The sequence below is a fragment of the Protomyctophum parallelum genome (assembly GCF_964188405.1).
Source record: "Protomyctophum parallelum genome assembly, chromosome: 20".
Lineage (NCBI taxonomy): Eukaryota > Metazoa > Chordata > Actinopteri > Myctophiformes > Myctophidae > Protomyctophum > Protomyctophum parallelum.
Window position 1 is genome coordinate 26,533,126 of NC_139718.1, and position 21,549 is coordinate 26,554,674.

General features: G+C 43.4%; 1 protein-coding gene across 1 annotated transcript in view; it reads left to right on the forward strand.

Annotated features, from left to right (window-relative positions):
• Window positions 1-21,549, forward strand: part of plekhh1 (pleckstrin homology domain containing, family H (with MyTH4 domain) member 1) — a 61,036-nt gene that overhangs the window by 14,276 nt on the left and 25,211 nt on the right. The window contains exons 3-9 of the mRNA XM_083791158.1: window positions 12,513-12,575; window positions 15,269-15,418; window positions 15,516-15,599; window positions 18,144-18,225; window positions 19,003-19,185; window positions 19,527-20,329; window positions 21,072-21,150. Of these exons, the coding sequence (XP_083647284.1) occupies window positions 12,513-12,575; window positions 15,269-15,418; window positions 15,516-15,599; window positions 18,144-18,225; window positions 19,003-19,185; window positions 19,527-20,329; window positions 21,072-21,150 (1,444 nt within the window). The remainder of the gene's footprint in view (window positions 1-12,512; window positions 12,576-15,268; window positions 15,419-15,515; window positions 15,600-18,143; window positions 18,226-19,002; window positions 19,186-19,526; window positions 20,330-21,071; window positions 21,151-21,549) is intronic.

Here is a 21,549-nt window from a genome sequence, read left to right on the forward strand (position 1 = left end):
CAGGGTGCTTGCCAGTGGTGGAAAAAGTACTCAAATGTTTTACTTAAGTAAAAGTATCAATATTGTAGAAATGTAGAAATGAATACTCTGTTACAAGTAAATGTCCTGAATTCAAAAATATACTTGCGTAAAAGTACAGAAGTATTGGCACCCATCGAAATGTACTTAAAGTGCCAAAAGTAGAAAGTATTCATTATGCAGAATGTCTCATTTCACAAATTCAAAATGGAGACTATGCACATCTATCTATCTATCTATCTATCTATCTATCTATCTATCTATCTATCTATCTATCTATCTATCTATCTATCTATCTATAAATGCACCAAGTCTCTGTCTGTCCGTTCGCCCCACCGACTTCAAATTTGACACACACATGCATTAATTAATTCATTCATTCATTCATTCATTCATTCATTCATTCATTCATTCATTCATTCATTCATTCATTCATTCAAGTTTTATTTATTCTCGAAATTATAAGTAAGTGAGTAACTAAACTCATTTTCAGTGTCGTCGAGTAATACAATATCATAAAGAAAACATCACAATACATCAGAAGATCAGAAAATACCTAACAATTGTACTTAAGTACAGTACTTGAGTAAATGTGCTTAGTTACTTTACACCACTGGTGCTTGCTTCAGTTTTTGGCCAAATTGAATATTCAACAGTCTGCTCATCAGTCCTGGTATTTCCCTTCAGGAAATTAAGTCCAGGCACGAGCAGAATGCTGTGTAAATTCTGATGGTGGCTAGTGAGCTATTCTACACTACTGGTTACTGAAACGGCAACCATTGTTTGGAGCAGTGCTGTAGTAGTCTACCATCATACGCTATACAGTATACTGTACGTAGTATGCCGTGCCAAACTTTTGGGGAAAAAAGCATCTACCCTCTGCTAATCATTTCATCCATTGACTGCACGCAAGTGTATAGTATAGCCTATACCAGGGGTATTCAACTGGCGGACCGCGGTCCGCGACCGGACCGCGGACCACCTCTTTGCGGACCACCCAAAAAAAAAAAAAAGTTTTTTTTTTTTTTTTAAGTTAATAATATAAATAACATCAGATGGTACATTTCTCATGTGAAATTGCTGCAAAGGCCCCCAAAATGTCCCCCAAGGGCCCCCAAAATTCTGGCGCGCGCTATGTGCGCGCGCAGTGTGATTTGGATTTGGAGTTCCACTCCGGGCCTGCACTCTGCACCCCATTATTGGTTGGTTGGAAGGGGATCTGATTTGTATAAGCTTGGCTTGACCATACTAAACGGGCATAGAGCCCCGCTCTCCGATGGACGCCGCGCATGGGACCGGACCTCGGTCTTATTCAAAAAAATATTTGTGGACCTTCATCATTTCTAGTTGAGGACCCCTGGCCTATACACATGTCACATAATTATGGCATACCGTCTGAAAAAACCTATAGGCTACAGCACTGGTTTGGAGGTCCTACATGGGATTTAGCTGTGTATACTGAGTACTGACTTTAACAAGAATGACTCTCAGTCATAACTGCCAGGTGCAACAAGCTCTTGTAGCGCCTGTTTCGTTCGTTTCTGACATTATTTTGTTGGTTCACGCACTGTGTTTTGTTATGGTTGTCCTCTAGCTCCAGTTAGCTCATAGTGTAGGCTTACTGCGTTACTACTTGCCTATGGGGCCCTGGCTCTTTAGCCAATTGGTAACATACGCGGCTTACTGATACGACGTTCCGGGCTCGCCTCCTGGCCGGCGCTACAATAGCTTCTGTTCCACTCATTCCAAGTTGAGGCGTTCAGAGTATGGGTTTTTATGCCGTTCAGATTATCATTGGCTTAGGAGGCAGCCAATCATGACTAGGTCACCACTAAAGTCGTCTTTATGGTCGTTGGTAGTGGTGGGTGCAAATGTAGTCCTTTTCAAGCACCTGGCAAAACATATAATATAAAATCAAGTCAAAGTAGCTCGTGAATTTTGGGGACTCTACTGCACCTGTCACTGTAGCCTGTAGTCAGAAGAGGTTTCTCTATATTCTTTATTTGTGAACTGTATTAACCACATGCATGAACCCCAGCGTCAATATAATTTTTTCCTCATACATTTTGGCCGTTTGGTGCATATATATTTTTTTAGTGCACTGTGGGTTTTGCTCTCCGTCGTTGGCTCTGATTCTGCTGGTTCGTTAAGGCAGGATGTTTGGAGTCCAAACATAGGCCAGTGGTTGATAAGATGAAGATGGCTCCCTGCTGTGTCCTCTGGCAGCTTCTGTTATGCTGTGCCTGTCAGGCTTCCAACTCCTCACCTAGAAACCCTGACCTCACATGTGTACGCCCCCCCCACACGCACACACACACACACACACACACACACACACACACACACACACACACACACAGAGGGGCGGTGCTCTTTGAGGGACCGCAAAAACATAAACAGTGAGCTTGTGTGTGTATACCATAGAGTATTAAAAGGATAGAGACTAAACTGGCGCGAAGCTCCGCCCCCTCCGCTATTCATGTCAGTGGAAGTTGCTCAGTGGCGTTTTGAAGCACCCGGAAGGCTGCTGGAAGTCTATTTCCGCATTTTTTTTCGCTGATTCAGCATTTGGACACCAAATTTTGGTGTCCGGAAGTCCGGAAATGCGGAAGTGCAGCTGGGCTTTAACATTGGGCGCTCGGTTGCACGGGGTTTCCTCGTCAAGAATCCACGGGTCCGCCTGCAGTCCTTCCTCTTACCACTAGGGCCCAGCGCTTCAACATTGGAGTGCATAGCTGGGCCCTTGGTGTATACCGTCCGCAGCAAGGCTGCTGCTCAGCCATTTTTGGGAGCATCGGTACTTCAAAACATTGTTGCATTCAATATAACATTGGAGTCAGTCAGTCAGTCTCACTTTCTCTTCAGTTTATGTTGTCTCCATTATCTCATCTCTATTTCAAGGTACTTTATTGTTACAACTTGTGTACATGTACATAAGAATACAACTTATTTTAGTTTTGGCTTTCATCAGACAATTGCAGTGATAAAGTAATAAAAGTAAAAAACTTAAAAAGATTTAAAGAAAGAAAGAGAGTGCAAAAGAGAGCAAGGAGAGAATAGAATAAATTCAAGAGCATCTTCGGTTGGTTCTCTCTCATATCACACGAACACATGTATACACACACACACACACACACACACACAGCAAGTGAGAGTGCACAGTAAAATCTTTAATTGATCAGTTTTTATTTATGTTTTTTATAAAGTATATTTATTGTTTTTTTTAAAGACAAACAGACATTACACAATAAGAACATAATAACAAACAAAAGAAAAGAAAAACAGCTCAGGCACAACACTATTATAAATAAAAAGATTGAATATACAAAGACATGACAAGGACAATGAACCATAATGACAAGTGACTTTCGAATTTTCATAGACTCCCAATCAGGGAATACATCCATACAGTACATTAATACATATTAAAAAGGCAGACAACAGTTATCATAGGCACCAAATCATTACAACAAGAGCAGACCCATGCATGCTCCACTCAAAGGCGGCAACCGCCACCCCCCCAGGCGGCAGGGCCACCGCCCCAAGAAGCGGCCCCGACGCAACGCATCGAGACCCCTGCCCGGGCGACCACCCCCCCATACCCAAAGGGCAGACAAGCCCCCGCCCCAAAGCAGAGCACCCACTAGGGAAGAATGCTGGCATATAAGATATCTAAGGTTGGTACGGAAAACCTCCAAGTATCGTGGCAGACAGTGTGGTTCCAATATGATTCAAATAAGGGTCCCAAATTTTGTAGAAAGTGTCCAATTTAGAATTCAACATGCATGTAATGTATTCACAAGGAATACAGCCCATTATAATGTTATGCCATGATTTCTTTGATGGAGCAACATCCTTGATCCAAAACAAAAGAATATTTTTCCTAGCAGCAAACGTTAATAAGTTGAACAACCTCTTATGTTTGACATCAATGACATGAACATCCGGGAGACCAAGTAAAAGACACAACGGATCTAAATCGATCGAGACACCAAAAATAACAGAGAGTTCTGACACAATGTCATACCAATAGTTCTGAAGCTTCACACAGGACCAAAGACAGTGAACGTAACTACCAATCTCTGTCTTGCACTTAAAGCAAAATGGGGACGCACTGATTTAATTGATCAGTTTGTGACTTTGAGGGTGTACAAATGTAACCACATTTGGGTTACATTTGTACACTCTCAGAGTTAAATTAACAGTTGGAAGTTTGTAGTACTGAGTGTTTAACCAGAGGCCTGAGTGTGTTTTTCTGGGGGTGCTGAGTGACTACTGTTCCGTCATGTTATTGCTGTTTGGAAAGAGTCCTTCACGCTCCTCATCTCCCTTCTTGCCAAGTTAGGACTGTTTAACGCATTGACCCACTTTGGTATGGAAAAACATGAGGGGGAAGAAAGAAAGGAAAAAAATAGAAAGAAGCCGTTGACGTGGTTGTGGTGTGTGTGTGTGTGTGTGTGTGTGTGTGTGTGTGTGTGTGTGTGTGTGTGTGTGTGTGTGTGTGTGTGTGACATGGCATTTATCTTCAGAGTCTTGAGTGTGAGTAAAGGCAGAGAGACAGTAAGAGAGTGAGAGAGATGCCCCACTTGCGTTGTGTGTTAAAAGGAAGAACACCATTTGGCTTCAAGGATTTATTGTGTGTGTGTGTGTGTGTGTGTGTGTGTGTGTGTGTGTGTGTGTGTGTGTGTGTGTGTGTGTGTGTGTGTGTGTGTGTGTGTGTGTGTGTGTGTGTGTGTGTGTGTGTGTGTGTGTGTGTGTGTGTGTGTGCGCGCACATGTGCGATTGTGCGTGTGTTGTCCGTCTGGTCTAGTAGGAACGTCAGCTGGTATACAGCCTAGAGCTGGCCTGCCTTTGGAGAATTACTGTAGATGGGGGAGAAGGGTAGGAGAGCATCCCAGTCAGGAGGGATTTTATTGTGGATATAACCATGTGTTTTCTGGGTCATAGTTGAACTCTTAATGCCTAGTTCAGACCAGGTCCAATGACTCACGTTTAAGCCTGATCTGATTGATGGGTACTGTACTGTACTGTACTGTACTGTACTGTACTGTACTGTACTGTACTGTACTGTACTGTACTGTACTGTACAAGCTCTCCTCCCTGGCCTCTGTCTGTGTGTTAGGCTGCACAACAGTGACACTTGGTGGTGACAATAATTATGCTATTTCCGTGCTCTGATACAGGGACACACACAAGTCACACATAGCTGTCTATAGTGGTTGCACCACTCAAAAAACTGGAAAAGAACACAATTTCAAACGTATGCCAATGTAAAATCACAATATCCAGTCTAATTATATGAATATAATACTGATGCCCTGCCCATGCACAGACAGGACTAAAGAAAGTACAAAAATAATACAAAATGGCCCAGGCCGTAGCGTAGCGTCTGGGCACCGGACTGGTAATCCAGTCGCAGTGTGCCGCGGGTTCGACTCCCGGACCCGACACGGCCTTTACTGCATGTCATCCCCCCATCTCTCTCCCGTTTCCTGTCAGCCTACTGTCTGTCCCTTCAAAAATCAATAAAAGGCGTAAGCCGCAAAAAAATATCTTAAAAAAAAGAATACAAAATCAAATATAATAATAATAATAATAATTATTATTATTATTATGACAATTAAAAAGCAAAAATAAAGAAATAAGACTTTCCCATTCAGACACAGAAATACAGGCCTGTGTCTGCATTAAATTGTCTTAAGGAAAAAATTAATACCTCATGTCACTCACTGCCACACAGTTAATTTTAAGCTCTGTATAGGGAATCAAACTGTTCTGTTGTAGTTGTAGTGTAGTTTGTTAAAGACGTTCGGAAGCTTAACGATGTTTAATTGACTACAGGCGATAGAGTGAGAGACAACGCGACCGTGTCGTCAACTCTCCATTGATCGATGATTCTTTTCCTCTTTATTTTTTGTTGATGATCACAACTTAAGTTAGTTGGCTTACGCAGTTTATCAATTTGACCCAACATGAAACCTGCATTTATAACAGTGAATGGCCGGTTACTTTAGTGTTACTCCACTCTGAATCTCGTCAGCCATCATCTCCCTTCATGTTATGAAATAACAGCACAGCGTGGCTGGGCGCTGTGACGTAAAATACTGCCGTAACGCTTGTTTTGCGACACAACGATATAAACAATAGAGAACATTTTTCACAATAGACATTTTCTATCGTCTATATGATATATATCGTCATATCGCCCAGCCCATAATATTATATATAATATTATATGCCACTGTGTGGCCTGTCCTTGGCCACTATAATAACGTATAGGAATTTGTAAAGTGAGCCGTCTTCCTCTTGAAGGTATTCTATTTCAGTGCTGAGTTAAGCTAAAAATGGACGTATACACTGCCAAATTAGATTAATTTCTTCCATAAGCCACAGAAGGCCAGAGGGCCGAACGTGCTCTATCATTTGACTCAGACCAACCGGATCGCCCAGCAAGGATGTCTGCAGAAAGGTCACAGGGTTCAACTTTGTATGTATAAACATTTATTTAAATGGCAGGATTTGTTTGGATCGGTTCTTTCTCGGTTCCTGTCTGGTTTCAGAGAGATTTGAGCTGAGCTTTGAATCGTAGCATTATGGTCCTTGGTGATCTGTGTTTAACTTTAACTGCAAGTCCATAAACAGCTTTTCAGCATGCTTTCTGGAGGTTATGTGAGGGAAAGGTTCATTCATTGTGCAATCTATAATGGGGAAAGAAAAACTATTCCTAATGATGAGTTTCAACCACTCTTTTTGCATGATCTATGTTTGATATGAGTCCCCACAATTATTAAAAGTCCACACTTAAACTTCACAGAAATGTCTCCATTGTGAATGAAGTGGGTTCCTTGTAAAGTCAGATCAGTTTTCTTTCCACTGAGCTAGACAGTATCCTTCGTGGAAAGAGTAGTTATTCGTAATATTTTGTACATTCACTATATTCCTGCATTTGACTTTTTTTTCAACCAACAACTTTTTACAATGAAGTACTGAGCTAGATGTGTTACTCTCAGTACTAATGCCCATTCATGGTCGAGTGTTTATGAAGACCTCTGTCTTTGAATCTACACGTCCTTAATCGACCTATAGCTGCTCTGGAATAGGGTTAATGAAGTTGAGAGAAGCATCTGAATCTCTGAGAGGAATTTGAAGCAGATACATACTTCACAGTAAAACTATTGTCGGTTGACCCCTTTTCTACCTTTCTGCTTTCTAAAAGTAGTGCATAGCAAACTTAAGTTAGTTACACACTATTTATAGTTTATCTCATTAAACGGAATTCCGCCATGGGGAATTAGTGACACATGCCACCATCTTTCTCATCTAGTCATGTCTGCACTCCGCAGGCATTAAGTGACAGCTTCAAATCTTGATCAGAGTCACCAGGCTTGAATTTGCCTCATAAAATAGCCTGGACACAACCTTGACAGCAAGGTTTATGTAAGGCCAGTGTGCTAGCCAAATTAAATGTTGTGTTTCTTCATTTCAAGACGCCTTTTGTCAAGATAAAAACATTCATTGCAATCATATTGAATCATATTTGGCAGTGTGGCTCTCCTCCCATGATACTACCAGTACCGAATAATCTGCGCAAGCATGACACAGACTCTGAGATTACAACCCCCCTAAGCAGAGCCTCAGCCTATAGCAGAGCCTAGCATAGCCCCTGCTCAGAGATTTCTACCTACTGATACCTATACTAAAAAATAAATAATTGATGACTACAAAAAAGCACCATTCTGGCTTTTGGGCCTTTCCTATACCTTAAAAACAAATTTACTACCAATACGTCTTTTACCTATTTCTTTCCCAATGGCTTTCCCTGCCGATGGCGCTTTTCCTCAGAATCCTTTCTCAGATTTGATCAGAACGTCGATGTTAGCAGTCATTACTAAATCGTCGCTATACCTCGCGGTTACAATATTAACACTTATAAAAAGACGGTAGCCTACATCGGCTTAGTCGATTCTGCTGCCGGTTCATTTGGGGGTTTTCAAAATACAACTTCTGGCTGCATGGCCGTGGCAGGGAAGGGACTACAGACTGAATCAATTATGTCAGTAAATGTTAACCCATTAAAACCGGGAAAGCAACATTATTATGTTATTTATAGCATGCATAAAGCCCATTACTGTATGTGAAAACCACCTCGACAACCAGTGGTTGAATTATGGTGGTTATCAATAATTATATTTGGCAGAGGACCATATAAAATGATGGAGTCAGATATTGTTATTGCATAAATACGTTGAAATAATTAGAAAAGTGAGAGTACGGTGAAGGCATACTTATGCCATATTTAACAACAGTGTTTGAAAGTGATGTCCAAACTCAACTCCATCTCCATTGTACTTCTGTGTCCGTGAGGCGTGTCTCAAAGTGTTACAAATCGATACCTGCAGCCAACAGCCATGTGTACTGCTGAACCACTGAACCTTACTACCTGCTCACTCATTGATTTAGGCACCCTGGCTTGTGGACGGAAATGCCTGAAATGTGAAGGTAAACAGATCGCGGTGGTAGGGCTATCAGCTGTTTGCAGAGTATACCATCTGCTGTCTCGTCTTATCTGTTCACCTCCATGGTTATTATCAGTCCCCTTGGATTCCTCACTCCACCCTGTGTGTGTGTGTGTGTGTGAGGGTGTGTGTGAGGGTGTGTGTGTGTGTGTGTGTGTGTGTGTGTGTGTGTGTGTGTGTGTGTGTGTGTGTGTGTGTGTGTGTGTGTGTGTGTGTGTGTGTGTGTGTGTGTGTGTGTGTGTGTGTGTGTGTGTGGTCCGGATCCCGGACCCCCTATTGAAGACCCTTGGATAAGATATCCAAGGGTCTTCAACAGGGGGTCCGGGATCCCTAGGGGGTCCTCAGAGTTACTATACAGGTGGCCCGCCAACTATTTGTGTGATAACCACTTGAACCGTACCATCCCTGTTCTGGAGAGAACTTTAGCCGAAAATAGCAGATCTACAAGCTTGTAGAGTAGATCTGCTATTTTTGGCAAAGAGGTTTAGTGTAGGGGTAAAAGGAGCAGACCAAGTACAGAGCCAAATGTCTCTGAGGGTTTAAGTAGTTTAATGTCTGAAAAGACACATTAACATGAATCCAACACACTGATGATAGTGCTGTCAAACAAGTCTATGCAGCTATCTATGAAATCTATGGAAAAGTTTAAACACAAACTGCAACACAATTTTACACAATATGTACTGGGGGGTCCCTGCTTCATCTCTCTGTCAGCCGGGTCGTTGAGCTGACAGAGAAGACCCCTGACCATTTTGTTTAAATTTACTTTTCCATTGCACACCCATTAAAACACAGTGGTTCTATGAACTTCTATCAGTTTAAAAGTCCACTTAGTTTGTGACGATGCAGTGTTACAGTACAGCTTTGGGTTTGAGCACTTAGCCCAAAGGTAATATGAGACCCCCTCCAAAATAAAGTGTGCCTCGCTAACACCAGCTAGCTAGGCCAATGTGTGTCTAGAACAGATGCTGGATAGTTCACATAGTTGTCCCACGCCTGCTCAGCGGTCCAGGCCTCACCTGTTGGAGCCTGCGGTAACTAATCAGCTAGATCCCTGGAGACTGAGGGCTGAGAGAGAGACTCCCAAGGAGTGTAATGATGGGCAGTTTATGTCTAGCTGCTATATGAACACGAAGCGTAATGCAAAAAGACCGATATGTTGGCTGAATGGCCGTACATCCGTATCTGTTGATCATTTGCCTTGTTGACACATAACATGATATTCACGACTGCTGGCAGTGCTTAACTGCTAAAGAGGCTTTTGAAGTTTTTTCTTTTACAAAAAGAACCTTTTGCCATGTGAAAGGTTATTATTATTTAAGTGTGTTTTATACTTTTGTTTGACTGAATTTGTGCTCATATAGGGTCACAAAGGGTTGAAAGACTTTACAACAGTTCAATTGTGTCTGTGGACGAAAAGCTTCCGGGGCTAATTTCCCAAACGGCTTGATTGATCAGTGCCACATTTCTGGTGCACATGTCTACTACAAATGTCAACTTATTTATTTTTTCATGTATGTTTTATAGTTTTTACAGCATTTGAGTTTATAATGGAAGTCATAGGGGCTCTGAAACCTTGCTCCAGATTTAAAGTCATGCATCATAGATATATCATAATGTCATAGGCTGGTCACATAATCCACCTTGGTATCAAGTCTGAGATCCACATTGGAGTCACACCGTTCCCATTTGGATTCCTAGATCCACGTGATTTAATTTTTTATAATGAAGATTTCTTTGTTTACACGGCACAAAAGGGGGAATAAATAACAACAAAAATGGAATAAAGCAAACAAATATGTTGGAATCGGCTATATCATCCAAATTGGTATTTTGCAGCATGTTTTATATTTTTTTAGCTCAGAATGAGTGAAAGTGACTTCAGAGTTCAGACTCGGAGACCTTTGTTGTGACCTCATATTAGCGCTCCCACTTTGTCCTAATTTACGACTATCGTCCCTGGAACTTTACATCTCCAAGCCTCCGGTCCGCTCACATCTCGATCCCATGACACCAACTCAACCTCGACCTCTACCTCTCAACCTCCGACCTTTCCTCCTCCAAAGGGGATGTGTCATCTCCGGAGGCGGGGCTGACAGCTTCCGTCAATGAGCCGGTCTGCACATCTGTCCTGCTTTATGGATAGTTATATTCACCTAAAAAGTGCTTCCTTTGCTTACTGTTTCTTGGCCCTCAAATGGAGGATAAATACTGTTTGCTCCTCTTCTCTGACTTGGCTCCATAATGGCTTTGACTCACAACGGAGGCTTTTGACCTTGAGGCGAGCAGTCACTCAACCACTAACATCAACCTTCGCCCCCACACCTCCTCTCCTGTTGCGCCGCGCCTTTGGTGAGTGTTAATCTGGCCGCGAGGCAGCGCTCAGCTTGTGTGAGAGGTCTCTGGGAATCTGAGGGGCTTTGGGAGGCGACTGGCAGGAGTGGCTGAGTGCTACTGAAAAGAGAGACAGAGAGAGAGAGAGAAACAAAGAGAAGGGAAACAAAGCAGATGAGAGGAATTCAGATACCTCTCAAGCTGAATCCATTAGTGTGTTTGTTCTCCTTTCAGCCGGGTCACTGAACTCGGGGGGAAGGGCATCCTGTGTCAAACTCTGTGTGTGTGTGCGCCGCGCGCTGCACACTCATAGGTGCATATGCAAATACTTTCAGTGACTGTGTGCGTACTTGAAAGTCGAAGTAAACATGATTGCACACAAGGTGACGCAGGCATGTGGTCTCAAAGTTGAGTCCAAGACTATATTAGTGTGCCTTCCATCACACCACTGTTTGGTTTGTCCAGAGATAGTGTTGTTGTGAAAGATGGACAGCTTCTCCGAGGAGGAGGCTCGCTGTTAGTTCTGCAGCTATGCTCTGTGTTTACGTTACCATGCCCCTGTGCTTTAAGTACCAGCCCTTTAGCGATGTGAAAACATCTGATCTCACCACAGATAATCCTTCTGAGATAATAATCCCCCTCCTTTCTGTTTTTGCTCGGCACAGGTTTGACCCTTTTCCGCCATACTGAGTTCAAGGGCTGCCCTTCACCTTCAACAAGCATTTTATATGTTCACTGTCTTCACAGTTTATCATATCTTATCCAATTAAACCCTCTAGTCTTAGTGAAACGGACCTGAGTTGCAACTGTATAGTGGGACCGCTTTTTTCTTTCTTCTCCAAATTTGTTTTCCAAAAACTGTTATATATCTCTTTGAAAGCTCACAGCGCTGGGCTATTTTTGGCGACTGTTCCTCCCAGAATACGAATGCTGAGGTTCGAGTGGTTATAATCTTCCAATAACCTTGTATTATCTCCTATCTCCACCACACTCACTCACTGTTGAAATGTCTTCAGAGTAAAAATCTAGTGTGTGTGTGTGTGTGTGTGTGTGTGTGTGTGTGTGTGTGTGTGTGTGTGTGTGTGTGTGTGTGTGTGTGTGTGTGTGTGTGTGTGTGTGTGTGTGTGTGTGTGTGTGTCTGTTCAATACGTCTGCGGTCTTTGTATACATGTTAGTGAGTGTGTCCACTGTCCACAGGCAGACTGCTGGCATGGTTGTCTGTCTGTCTCTCTGTCTCTGTCTCTGTCTCTTTGTCTGTGTCTGTGTCTGTCTGTCTTGTGGATCAGTTAGTCAGATGCAGGTTGCATCGTGCCAGAACCTGCAGCACACTGAGTTTCCGTTGAGAGCTTTGAGCTAGATCTGCGTTCTTAATTAAATGGAACTATAGCAGTGCCAGTGCATGGGGGAGTCAACCCCCCTCCAAAGGAGCTCATTAGGAGGTCTGGATTTCCCCCTAAGGCTCCTTAACCACCCTCCAACCCAGTGGCTCTCAAACGTTTTCACATCAAGGATCCCCAAAAGAATGTGTTTGATTGCGGACCCCCATTTGAAAAGATTTTGTGCAAGGGACCCCCATACAAATTTTTAGAAATGTTCCCGATCTACCCATTGGTAATCGTGGTAACCTGTTTGTCCCGTCTCCAGATGCAGGAGTTGGAACAGAGGGTGATGGAAGCTGACCTGCGGGCTGACAATGCTGAGAAACAGGTACAGGAGCCTAGTACTTCCACATGACAGTTATTGTTCCAAACGGCACTTCAGGTCACTTACAGACTGCACTGTAAAAGTCTGAAACTTTACTTGAGTAAAAGTACAAAAGTATTGGTATCAAAATGTACTTAAAGTACCAAAAGTATAAAGTAGCCTACTCATTATGCAGAAAGTTTTCAAATGTACAAAATTGATACAAATCTTTTGAAAATAGCATATCTATAAGCTTACAATGTGCAGTGTGAGCTTATAGATCTGCTATTTTCAAATGGCTGAAATGTATGGGCTGAAGTGGTTCATGTATGTTATGTAACTGTCACGGTGAGACACGAGGACCAAATGCAGAACCAAGAGCAGGCAGGCAGGCAGATAAATTAGAATGATGATTTATTCACAACTAGACAGGACATACAAGGGCAGGACACTGTGACAACAAACTATAATCTGACAAGGGAACACTGAACACTGGGAGGTATAAATAAACACAAAGACTAACTAGACACAGGTGCAACATAACTACAATCAACACCTGATTGGCTGACACTAAACAGGTTACAGGAAACAGGTGAATTACAATGCAGACTGGTGAGACAAGGCAGGTATCAACAAATGGAGCAGACAAACACTAGGAACACAACTACACAATAAGAGTACACCACAGATATATATCGTGACAGTGACATTAATTCAAATCTACAAAGTAACTAACTAAAGTTTTCAAATAATATAATAGTGGAGTAAAGGTATAATATTTGCCTCTGAGATGTAGTAGAAGTCGTCATCATCATCATCATCTTTCGACCGCGGTCAAGATCATGGATTCCACAATGCTACGCCAGACTTTCCGGTCCTTCATTGCCACCCCCAGTTCCTGCCTACTGATGCATGTGTCCCTAGCGATGACATCAGGGAACGACAGCTTTCTACCTCTGGTCCGCCCTGAGGCAGGACTCCAGAGAAGAAGGGAAGATATAACCTCATTGTCAGCTCTGTAGCAGTGGCCGGCAAACTGTGTTCTTCTGGATGGGGCTAGTGAAGAAACACAGGGAAGGTTGCCGTATATTAGATTAGTCGATGTGTGGCTCTTCCACCTCTTCTTAGTAGAAGTAAAAGTACTGTGAATTGGAAATACTCCAGTAAAGTAAAAGTACCTCTAAATGCAGTATAGTACTTGTAGTATAGTAAATGTACTACTTCCTTTCCACCACTGACCACAGGTTACAGGCTGCAGGAAGGACTTTCAACAATTAATTATTTGAGCCCATTCTTTGTTAAGTTTACTTAGACTGTGACAACCAGGTATAGTCTGGTGACCACCGGAGAGACGGGAGACAACCAGGTATAGTCTGGTGACCACCGGAGAGACGGGAGACAACCAGGTATAGTCTGGTGACCACCGGAGAGACGGGAGACAACCATGTATAGTCTGGTGACCACCGGAGAGACGGGAGACAACCAGGTATAGTCTGGTGACCACCGGAGAGACGGGAGACAACCAGGTATAGTCTGGTGACCACCGGAGAGACGGGAGACAACCAGGTATAGTTCGAGCCGCAAGCGGAGCCTACAGTACCACCGTTGCCCAGCTGGAGCCTGCAGAACCATTGCGGCTCAAGAATCCACCACTCCTGAATGAAGTGTCTGGTGCTGGGAGTCTGGTGCAATGCACAGGTCCTGGCTGCACCTGGTGAGAGCAGGAGTGGACCTGGTGAGACGTAGGAGGGGCCCGGACAGGAGTCAACCTACAGAGCCTAGTCTCAGTTCAATCTGTTTCTCCCGATGGTCATGGTCATGAATCTTTCACTCCTCTTCACACATTCCATCTGTGATAAATAACCACACAAACTGGGATTACTTAAAAACAAAACTATACTAGTGTCTGCTACAATATTTAAAAAGTTTATTTGAATGTTACCTGCCTTAATAGACACCAAAACGTCATGTTATGAAGACAATTCCACTCATAAAAGGTTGCCTAAAGTTGTGTATGTCATGTCTATGTCATAACAGTAGCATTTAAGGCATAGTCATTGATAACTCCCCTAGGTGTAAGGTGACTTGATAGCACAATGACTATGCCTTAAATTTTAAAGCCATGACAAAAATTATATGTTTTTAATTTTACTGCAATTGAGTTATTGTGTTGGGACTACTACTATCTGGTTGAATATCTGTGAATTTACATTTTTGGTGTTGTTTGTGAAATGTATGGGTGCATGTTTTAATGCATTTACAGTACCCATGTGGATTTTGCTCTGAAATTTAAAGGTATTTTACCCTAAAATATTACCGAATGAAAAGCCGGCTGGCACCCCAAAAGCACATTTAAAGGGCAATCTGCTACAACACACGCACGCACGCACGCACGCACGCACGCACGCGCACACACACACACACACACACACACACACACGTTTCGTCTTGTTCTGTTGGATTTAATTGCTAATTTTCCACCATTACTGGGTGTTTCAGGTGTTTTCTGAAGGTGGTAATTTGATGGTGCCGCAATTTATTTTCCAAAACGTTAAAGACTCAGTTCTCAAGGGCTTTGGAGGCTTATTCCATTCACAGACATGAGTTAATGTATCTCCATCTCCAGTATTTTCCTCTTGGCTTTTGTCCTCCCCAAAACAACCAAAACAAACTGTTGGTGCTAATACCTTTTACTTTATCAAAATGATGTCTTTTAGATCCACGTCATGGAAGAGAAGCTCAAATCGGCGAACATCCAAACCAGTGAATCGGAGATCTCGTTGTACAGAAAACACCAGGAACTGACCAGTCAAGTGCAAGAAAAAGATGCGGTGATAAAGCGATTAGAGATACAGCTGGAAAAACAGGTATGTGAAGCGGCTAGATAAGGATCAAGAAATGTCCATTTATGTTCATAAAATGTAGGTTGTAATCCACAGAAACCCTATTTTTCTCTGACTGCAGATCTTAGTCAGAGCCCAGGAGGCAAAGATCATTGAAGAGAAGGCTGCCAAGATTAAAGACTGGGTCACCTTTAAGCTTAGAGAGGTAAGCTCAGACATGTATAGTTAGATCTCTGCCTAAAAGAACCAGGCTCTTGAAAAGCTTTCAGCCTGCTCAGAGACACTATTCCCAGTGATAGAAACCATACGCTTTGTTGATTGATGGTTGAAGAATGAATAGAAACATTCTTTCACCGTCAAGGAATAGACAGGTTTCCTGTCTGGCGATCTAGCATGTGTACGTTGATGACAAACTCTGGCAACCAGCAACAAAGCGGGAGGAAGTCATTCATTTGGAGCAATGTAAAACGTACACACATTTTTTTACTTAAGTAAAAGTATCAAATCAATACTGCAATGTAGAAATACTTAGTTACTAAATGTACTTGAGTAGAAGTATTAAAGTATTGGAATCAAAATGTACCAAAAGTAGAAAGTACTCAGTATGCACAATGTCCCATTTAAAACTAATATAAAATAATATAAAACTCATTTTAAAATATCGATCTACAAGCTCACGTCACACCGCAACGCATAGTGAGCTTGTAGATCGGCTATTTTCAAATGGCCAAAATGTATAGGGCTGAAGTGGCTAATGTATGTTAACTAGTAACTAGTAACAACATTTTTCAAATAAAAGTAGAGTACAATATTGTACAAAGTAGAATATAATTTTAAAAAAGTACAATATTTGCCTCTGATATGTAGTGCAGCTAGAAGTAAAAGTATTGGAAATACTCAAGTAAAGTACAAATACCTCAAAACTGTACTTAAGTTTAGTACTTAAGTAAATGTACTTGGTTACTTTCCACCACTGCTAATCATATCCTTTAGCTGTGAAACGTTTTTGTTAGTTCCCATAGCCGACTCTATGGTGAACTGATTGCAGCTGGCTTTCCCGTCCTTAATGAGCCATCCCTGCTGCCTATTTATTTGACCACTTCTCAGCCCACAGGTTGAGAATCACTGAGCTAGGCGACAGTAGTGACAAAGAGTCACTGAGCTAGGCGACAGTATTGACAAAGCGTCTTGGACTTTTTAAATTATTATTATTGTCTCCACCAGGCCGAAGGCATGTGGGGAGAGTATGTTTTGCACTCCGTCCGTCCGTTTGTGTGTCCGTCCGTCCGTCCGTCCGTCCGTGTGTGTGTCCGTGAACAGCTAATCTCGGCCACCGTTAACCCGGTCGATGCCATATTTTGCACACACACTCCCTGGATGCCAACCATGAACCTCTGCCCCAAACATTCCAGAACGGCCTGTTATAGCGCCACCAGGAGGCCGCTTTGTGCAAAACAAGTTTTTGCACAGTACACCTACAGATTTTGTCCAAACATCACGCAAATTGGTACACAGTCTCTCTAGAGCCATTCAACGAAACGGGTCTTTCAGATTGATCAGACTCCATCCTGATTGGTTAAGATTGGCTTCCAAAGTTCACAGGAGTGCTCAGTTTCAAACAAAATGCTGCAAATCATGAACACATCGCGTGAATTCCGTGAAATTGTGCACCCACATTCCCACTAGGCCGAGGACGAAATGCCACATGAACAATTTCAACTCAGCCTCAAGGTGGCGCTATAACTGGCCGAAAAGTGTTTTTACCTCTAACTGCACGGATCTGTGGATAACCTGGTGGAGACCTGTGCCCGGAAGGGCACTTTTTCTAGTTATTATTATTGTCTCCACCAGGCCGAAGGCATGTGGGGAGAGTATGTTTTGCACTCCGTCCGTCCGCGTGTGTGTCCGTGTGTGTGTCCGTGTGTGTGTCCGTGAACAGCTAATCTCGGCCACCGTTAACCCGGTCGATGCCATATTTTGCACACACACTCCCTGGATGCCAACCATGAACCTCTGCCCCAAACTTTCCAGAACGGCCTGTTATAGCGCCACCAGGAGGCCGCTTTGTGCAAAACAAGTTTTTCAATGCCATATTTTGCACACACACTCCCTGGATGCCAACCATGAACCTCTGCCCCAAACTTTCCAGAACGGCCTGTTATAGCGCCACCAGGAGGCCGCTTTGTGCAAAACACGTTTTTGCACAGTACACCTACAGATTTTGTCCAAACATCACGCAAATTGGTACACAGTCTCTCTAGAGCCATTCAACGAAACGGGTCTTTCAGATTTATCAGACTCCATCCTGATTGGTTAAGATTGGCTTCCAAAGTTCACAGGAGTGCTCAGTTTCAAACAAAATGCTGCAAATCATGAACACATCGCGTGATTTCCGTGAAATTGTGCACCCACATTCCCACTAGGCCGAGGACGAAATGCCACATGAACAATTTCAACTCAGCCTCAAGGTGGCGCTATAACTGGCCGAAAAGTGTTTTTACCTCTAACTGCACGGATCTGTGGATAACCTGGTGGAGACCTGTGCCCGGAAGGGCACTTTTTCTAGTTATTATTATTATTATTATTATTAACAAATTTAGTTGACAAAATACATTTTAGAGACTGGGTCCATTTTTCTTAAACGAATTAACTGGATTATTCAAAAACAAATTTTGTCCATTTGAAAGCTTGGTAATGAATGCATTGTTGTATTGTGTTAAATCGTGTTAAATCATGTTCTGTGTTATAGATGGAGCTGGAGAACCAGCAGCTGAAAATGGCCAACTTGAAGCAGACGGAACAGATCCTGGTGCTGCAGGACAAACTACATGGTGATCTGGAACTAAATGCTAAAGCCCTGTGGGCCTGATCTCGAATCATCTCTGTCTTTTGCATTACAATGGAATTTAGAGCACATCTGTTTTTCACACACACACACACACACACACACACGCACACGCACACGCATACAGTACACTACCATTTACACTATCATTTTGCTTATTTTTTCTTATTTTTTAACTTAAATCTTTATTGATTTTTCAAGACAAAAAGACAGAAGAAAACATACAGTACACACAACAACACCACAAACATACAAAAAAAAAGAAAAGAAAAAGGCATCGACATTGCGTTTCAAATTTGTTACATTACATTTTTACTATTGTTTCTCATTCCCCCATACTCTTAAATATTGTCCATTTAGACCATTTGTCCTCCATTTTTTCTTCCTGTAGCCTCAGAAGGTGTGTCAGTTTCTCCATGAAATTTATCTCCTGAATCAAGTCCTGCCATTGTCCCTGTGTTGGAGGTTCCATCTGTCCCCATTTTCTTGTGATAGCTTTCTTTCCTGCCGCCAATAATATCATTTTGCTTATTAATAATTAGAATGTTATAATGGACACATACGGGTACAGGCTTTATTTCCGACACACCAAAGCTCCGACAGTCTGACAACCTACCCCAAACCCTAAACTAACCCTAACAGCAAGCACGACGCAACGCAGGTCGGACCAACGCATTTTGGGAGCGACGGGTGCATGTTGGACCTTTGGTGTGTCAGATAAGCGTGCGCACCTCGGGCTATTTAACACTTATTTTTCCTGCAGTTCTCTTGGAAAAACCTGCAACCCCTGCACCCACCACTACCTCCCCAGCGACTGACGCCCACCTGGTGCCCAACAGCCCCCTGTATCCTCCCAGCTGCCCGGGCACACCGCCAGCCCAAGACGACGGCTGGCGACAGGCTGGGCCCCGTGCAGCCCCTTGTAGTATTAAGACCTCGCCGTCAGGTGTGGCCGCCATATAATTCACATTGTCTTGCAGGGACAGGCAGAGCAAAGCTTTTGAAGCAGTGGGGTGTGTGTGCTTGAATATAATAAACTGGGCAATGTCCTGTTACAGAACCAGACGGCACCGGTAAGGGTGGAGCACACAGGGTGAAATGAAAAGACTTTGGGATTAGGAGGCTTGAATCAAAAGAAACGTGCCTGTCACTTCAAAAGCCTGTCTCTGCCCATTTATACTATCATGACCACCATCTACAGTACTATTGCCTTGCATTGTTTTCTTAACCTCAATCTTGGGCCTTGATTTCAATGTAAACTAAACATGCTTTTGTCTCTCCTTTCAGATGTAAAGAGGTCTCCTGAACAGCATGCCAAAGGGACGTGTCAAGGCGACATAGGGAACTATGACGCTCACTGTCCGAGTCGAGGCAAGGAGTGCCCTTGCAGCCATATGTGCAACAGTGGTCTGGATCAATCAGTGGGACCCCTGCCTCCCACCAGGGAGAGGCCGGAGGGCAGAGCCGGCGGCTTCGATAGAGACAATTCCTCCGACGAGCTCAACATCAAATTCCGCTCCCAGTGCCTTCACTCGTCCTCCTCGTCATCCTCGTCGTCTTCCTCGGCCTACGAGATGGCCCACGGGCCCAGCACCCACAACACACCTCTCCCTGGGATCACTCCCAAAAGCCCACTCTTGTCTCGCTCTCCTTCCACCAACCACCCCTTCCCGACAAGTCCTCTCCAACATCAGGCCCACCCATCAGGCACCAGCATGACTCTGCCCAAGGTACGGACCCCTCTGACTCCCAGGGACAGCATTCAGCTGGTGAAGAAGCACTATAGCCAGCCTCAGCCCAGCCTGGACCGGCTCCACCACCTCAACGTCAACATAGACATCATGACCTCCTCGTCCACCCTGCAGAGCTCCGGCACTGCCACCTCGCCCTTCGCCCAGGTTGTGGAGGAAACGGACATCGACGACGGCCTGCCTGACGGGATGGAAGGCGTGGTGGAGGGGCAGGGCCCGGAGGAAGAGCCTCCACGCGGAGATGGAGTGTCCTTCGTGGGGCTCGCTGAGGAACTTGAGCGTCTGGATCCAGAGGTTCTGAAGCCCCCGACTCCTCCCTTGCATCGCTTCCCCTCTTGGGTAGGATTAGAGGACGTCCTTCCAGTCACATTCTAGATTTGTGTTTGTTTGTAACGGGCTAAAGATATGTTTATGTTGGTAAAAGAAACTGTTTCCACATTGTCTTCCCTTGCAATGACAATACTTATTCATGTTATATTGACAGTATTGCAGCCATTGTCATGTATTTAAAATCACAATTATTTTTATTGCCAGGTACTGTATATGTGGAATGTGTCTCTGAAGTTGATGCATTACACCAAAATAGACCTGTGCCCGTCGGCCACTGACCTACTTGGGAACCTAGTATACAATAGCCGTTGTCATAGCACCCGTTTAAACCGTCTGTCTGTGTCCCATATGGAGATCTCTGTATCTGTCTGTCTGAATAGTGCAAACTGACTGTGAAAAGTCCACTGGCAGAGCCTGACCAGAGCCTTTTGTGGTGTTTCTGGAAAGGCCGGGCACTGCACTCCTTGTGGTGGTGTGGAACATGTGTGTCAAATTTGACACACAAAGTGTCAAAGTCAGTGGGGCGAACAGTTCTCAAGTTATGTGGATTACAGACGTACGTACTGTACACGCGTACAGAGACGTGGTGCATTTATAGTAAGATGACAACAGAAGAAACATTTACAATTTTTTTTTAATGTTTTCTCAAAATGTAAAAATAAGCATAATGATCACTATCACACACTAGTGTAGCTTTTTGGCCTTGAAGTTAAGAGAAGAATGGTGTAGATTACATTTTCAATTTCTACAGGAGAGTCGCATCTACGCGGTGGCTAAGTCAGGCATGCGGGTGTCAGAGGCCAATCCTGGAGCCAGGGGACCTGGACGAGGTGAGTAACCCGTCAGTGCTGGGAAAAACAAGAAACCAGCCATCCACATCTTCCCTTGTTGCCAAACACAATTTTTCTATGACAGTATGGCATTCACTTGAAGTCCAAGCCCATAAATTTCATTAAGTCTAATCCAGCAAAGAGAAGGAAATAAAACTGCCTTCCATCCAGTTCTGTTCTGCACAGGAAAGAAAACCTCAGCATAATCCAGGTCTAGATGTTGATATTGTGTCTATTTCAAACAAAGTGTTTTTTGACCGGGGAGTCATATTTTGACAGCAGTAACTGCCTGTCATAATTTCACCCCCTCTGTATCGAACTATTGGACAGTATTAAGATGTTGATATTAATTTTGTATTCATCGTTAGGCCCCCATGCGCCCATGACAATACGCTTGTG